The 4,260-nt window shown below is 37.1% G+C and overlaps 1 protein-coding gene across 1 annotated transcript; it reads left to right on the forward strand.

The window, feature by feature from the left end:
• Positions 1-1,398: 1,398 nt before the first annotated feature.
• LOC137812466 (U-box domain-containing protein 27-like) lies at positions 1,399-3,293 on the forward strand. Its single transcript, XM_068614447.1, has one exon. The coding sequence runs from the start codon at positions 1,941-1,943 to the stop codon at positions 3,195-3,197; it is 1,257 nt and encodes a 418-aa protein (XP_068470548.1). The 5' UTR covers positions 1,399-1,940; the 3' UTR covers positions 3,198-3,293.
• The last annotated feature ends 967 nt before the right edge of the window (positions 3,294-4,260 follow it).

Raw genomic sequence — 4,260 nt, forward strand, 5'->3', positions numbered from 1 at the left:
ACTTACATAACGAATAAAATGTTTTGAGGGTCCTCCCAAAAAGTGAATACAAATGGATAATATTTTTCTTAAAAATAAAACGACAAATAATAATAAAAATATATATTTTCCTTAAAATTACGTATTAATCAAACACTCGTGTACCTATACCACCCAAATCTTACCTTTGCCTAATTTATGTATTTGAACTATAAAAATTATTCTATTAATATGGTACTTTTTTAGATTTAATTAACGTATCCTAAATGGAAAACAGTTTGCTTTCATTTTTAATTAACGTATCCCAGATGGAAAACAGTTTGATTTAATTAAACTATTATTCATGTTTTTAATACTCCCTGTATTTCTTGTCATTTATTTTTTAATGTTGTTTTGTAAAATTCTGAAATTATAATAACTTTTCTTAATTTATATTAAAATAGTTGTATAATTTCTTATTTTACCATTTCTTCTCTCTATCTACCGCAGCAGTAAACTATTTAAAAACTAGACATATAATGGTATAATAAAAGAAAATATTATTCAAATTATAAAATGACAGATAAAAAAAACTTTCCATAGTTGAAACAGGAGAAACGAAAGGAATATATATATACTAGACCACGTTAATGATAACTTTTTTATATTATATATATTAAAACATAACTTTTGTATATATAATTAATGTATATTAACTATAAAAGTAATGTATAATGTATTATATTTTGAAAATAATCGATTATACGTTATCATAAATATCTTTAAATTTGTAAAAAAGGTTTAAAAAAACTAAAACCTCTTGTGCTTTATAATAATTTGCTTCTCATTTAACTTTCATTGTATTCGTTCTGTCCTACGTAGGACAGACACGAACACTGATACGACACAGATACGGATACAGAGATATGTAAAATCTCTAAAATGTAGGACACGGAGACACAAATTTATATATTATATAATTATGAATTATATGAATTGATAATAAAGATTTATATGCACAAGTATGTTCCAGATTATCTTTTTGGAGCAGAAAAATGTTCCCAATGATTTGTTTCTTATTTTTATAATCATAATAACAATTTATACAATAAAGTTTGATTTTTTAGAAAATGAATGTATTTTTCTTTTTTAAAATTGTGTTACAACCATATTAGAATTGTCAGAAATTTAATAAATTTTTTTTTAATTGAACACTTCACGAATACATGTTCTACAAGTGTCATACAAGTGTCGGTGTCCGATACGAGTATTAAACACCGACGTATCAGATACCGACATGTCATTTAAGAGGAGTGTGTGACATTCATAAATTTTGTACGTGGAGAGCGTGTGAAACACTATGGGTATCATGGTAATTTTGTAAGAATATGGAAGTCTGACGAGGGGAGAGATTGTGGCAGTGGGTAAAAAATGTTTATTTTCATTTGCAATAATTAACATTTATTTGATTTGTATAAATAAAGATTGTTATTATATTGAAATTATATGGTATAAAGAAAAGGGTAAGGGTATAGGCAGTTGCAGTGGAGTTGAGTTGCAGTTTGAGGTGGGAAATGGTTGTCGTTGTCAAAGGTTGGACTCCCCCACAACATACGGATGATGTAATCAAGGCGACCGATGGAACCCTCGGTGGGGCCCAGGTCAGTAGCAAAGTAATTTCAATTATAAGTCCTTCCTCTGTGGTCCCCTCTTTCCCACCCCACCTTCTCCTCCTCATCATACGCAATTATTTCCCACCCTCCGCACGTGTCAACGCTTTTCCCATCCTACCCCTCCCAAAATAAATACTAAAAACCAACATCTCACGTCACTCTACCTTTGACTCTCTCTTTTCTTTAAACACCCCTTTCTTGTCCGCTCCCTCGCCCACCTCCTCTCTCTTTCTCTCTGTCAAACCTTCATCACTTTTTTTTCTTCTTTTTTTATAATCACTTTTTTCTCTCACTCCCTCGCTCGCCACCATGGTTAGAGACGATCTCTACATCACGGTTCCCAGCTTCTTCCGCTGCCCCATATCCCTCGATGTCATGAAATCCCCTGTCAGCCTCTCCACCGGCGTTACCTACGACCGCTCCAGCATCCAACGCTGGCTCGACAACGGCAACAACACGTGTCCCGCCACCATGCAGGTTCTCCAAACCAAAGAATTTGTTCCAAACCGAACCTTACAGAGGCTCATCCAGATCTGGTCCGACTCCCTCCACCACCCACTCCACTCGCCTCACTCCCCTACTTCCACCCACTCCTTATCCCTCCCCTCCAAGAACCAAATCCTCCTCGCTATCTCCGACTTACAGACTCGCGCCCAGAACCGCATCGACTCGCTCGCCAAAATCGCGCGGTTCGCGCAAGATTCCGAGGAGAACCGCGATTTTCTCGTCAGAACGGAATGCTTCGTGCCGCTGCTGGTTGGCTTCCTGGACAATGTCAATGGCAGCGTCGAGTTCCTCGAACAGGTCGTTACGGCGTTGGATTTGGTTATCGGAAAAATGGAAGATCGTGAGGGGCTGAAAAACTTGATACTGAAGAGGCAGGGCGAGGGAGAAAAGCAGAGCCTAGATTCTCTGTTTATCGCTCTCCAACAAGGGAGCCATGCTGCACAAATAGCATCGGTTAGGGTTTTGACTTCGGTCGCCGTGGACGTGGAATCGAAGCTGTTGATAGCGGAGAAGGAAGGTTTAGTGTCCGAATTGCTGAAACTAATCACGCCGGAGAAAGATCCGGATCTAATTGACAACTGTTTGTCGTGCCTGGTGGCGATTTCGTCTCCGAGACGGAGCAAGATGAAGCTGGTGCGTCTGGGAGCGGTTAAGGTGTTCTCAAAGCTTCTTTTGGCTTCGAACATGAGCGTGTCGGTGACGGAGAAGGTTCTGAAGCTGGTGGAAACGGTGTCGTCTACGAAGGAAGGGAGGTCGGAGATATGCGAGGATTCAGCGTGCGTGGCGGCTATAGTGAATAAGGTGCTGAAAGTTTCGAGCGTGGCAACGGAACACGCCGTTACGACGCTGTGGAGCGTGTGTTATCTGTTTCGGGATCAGACGGCACAAGAGGCCGTTACGAATGCTAACGGCTTGACCAAGATTCTGCTTCTGATGCAGAGTAATTGCTCGCCGCAAGTGCGCCAAATGTCTGTGGATTTGCTCAAAATATTTCGGGTTAATTCTAAGTCGTGTCTTTCATCTTATGACACCAAGACCACTCATATTATGCCCTTTTGATAATCCTTTTACTCCTATTACTGCCTTTGTAAATCATACCAAAATTTTTGTTAGTGAATAGACAAAAACCAAAATGAAATTGAAAATTCATTTCAACCCTCTCTTTCTCTTTGCCTTCTTATCCTGCTCTATGCAAGTTTGTGGAAAATTTAACTCATGCATAAAAATTTGAGCCTGCAGAAGCGTAAAAGATTTTGCTTTTTTTTTTTCTCTTTCTTTTATGAAATTCTTTATACACTTAGCGGGGAAGACTTTCTGGAATGTGAATGTTGGGTTGCAAAATTGGTAAACAAAAACGGCACTGCATCTTCTGGGTCATTAAGTTTTGTTTTCTAAAGGAAAAAGAAAAAGATATGTAAGATGAGAAAGTGTGCATTCATTTGTCGTTTAAGATAATACGGTCATTTTTATAATAATTATTTTGAAACATATATAAGATACAAAGTGGAAAAGGTTTGTATTGGTGATACATAATTCAAACCCTTCAAATCAAAACAATTAACAAACTTAATACATTTTAAATTAATCTATAAACCACTATTTCTTACGAGTCGAATCCTGAGATGTATCATATCTTATCCTGATAGATTTATTAGGTGGCTGGCTAGTGCACTACACCATCCTGAACAGAAATTTGACCACTGAGTAATTTAAAGTAATATTATTGTTCCAAACTGGATACACGCAAAACATACACCAATCGAAAGTGACCCAATTATAAACATATATTAAGTGAATGCTTGTTTTCGTTTTTCTCTTCCCCACTTCCTCCTGAATAAATGTTTCAAAGCAAGACGCAATAAATTTTTGCTTTTGCTCAAATGCTGATTTTGTAGTATAGAGGATTTACTTAATTAGCATAGTTTATTTAATGTAAGCGTGCAGAGATTTTTTTTTTATCCTTTATAACTTTTTGTTATTATATAATCAGTTGTGGCATGTAGACTTTTCTTTGAAAAAGCGATGTGAGTGTGTGTGCAGCAATATGTGAATTGTGAATGAAGGGAGTGGCCCTAAATAAAGAGCGTTGCAGTTATGGCTTTATCCGTAGCAATTGCGAAGA

This window comes from Phaseolus vulgaris, chromosome 2, assembly GCF_000499845.2.
Source record: "Phaseolus vulgaris cultivar G19833 chromosome 2, P. vulgaris v2.0, whole genome shotgun sequence".
Lineage (NCBI taxonomy): Eukaryota > Viridiplantae > Streptophyta > Magnoliopsida > Fabales > Fabaceae > Phaseolus > Phaseolus vulgaris.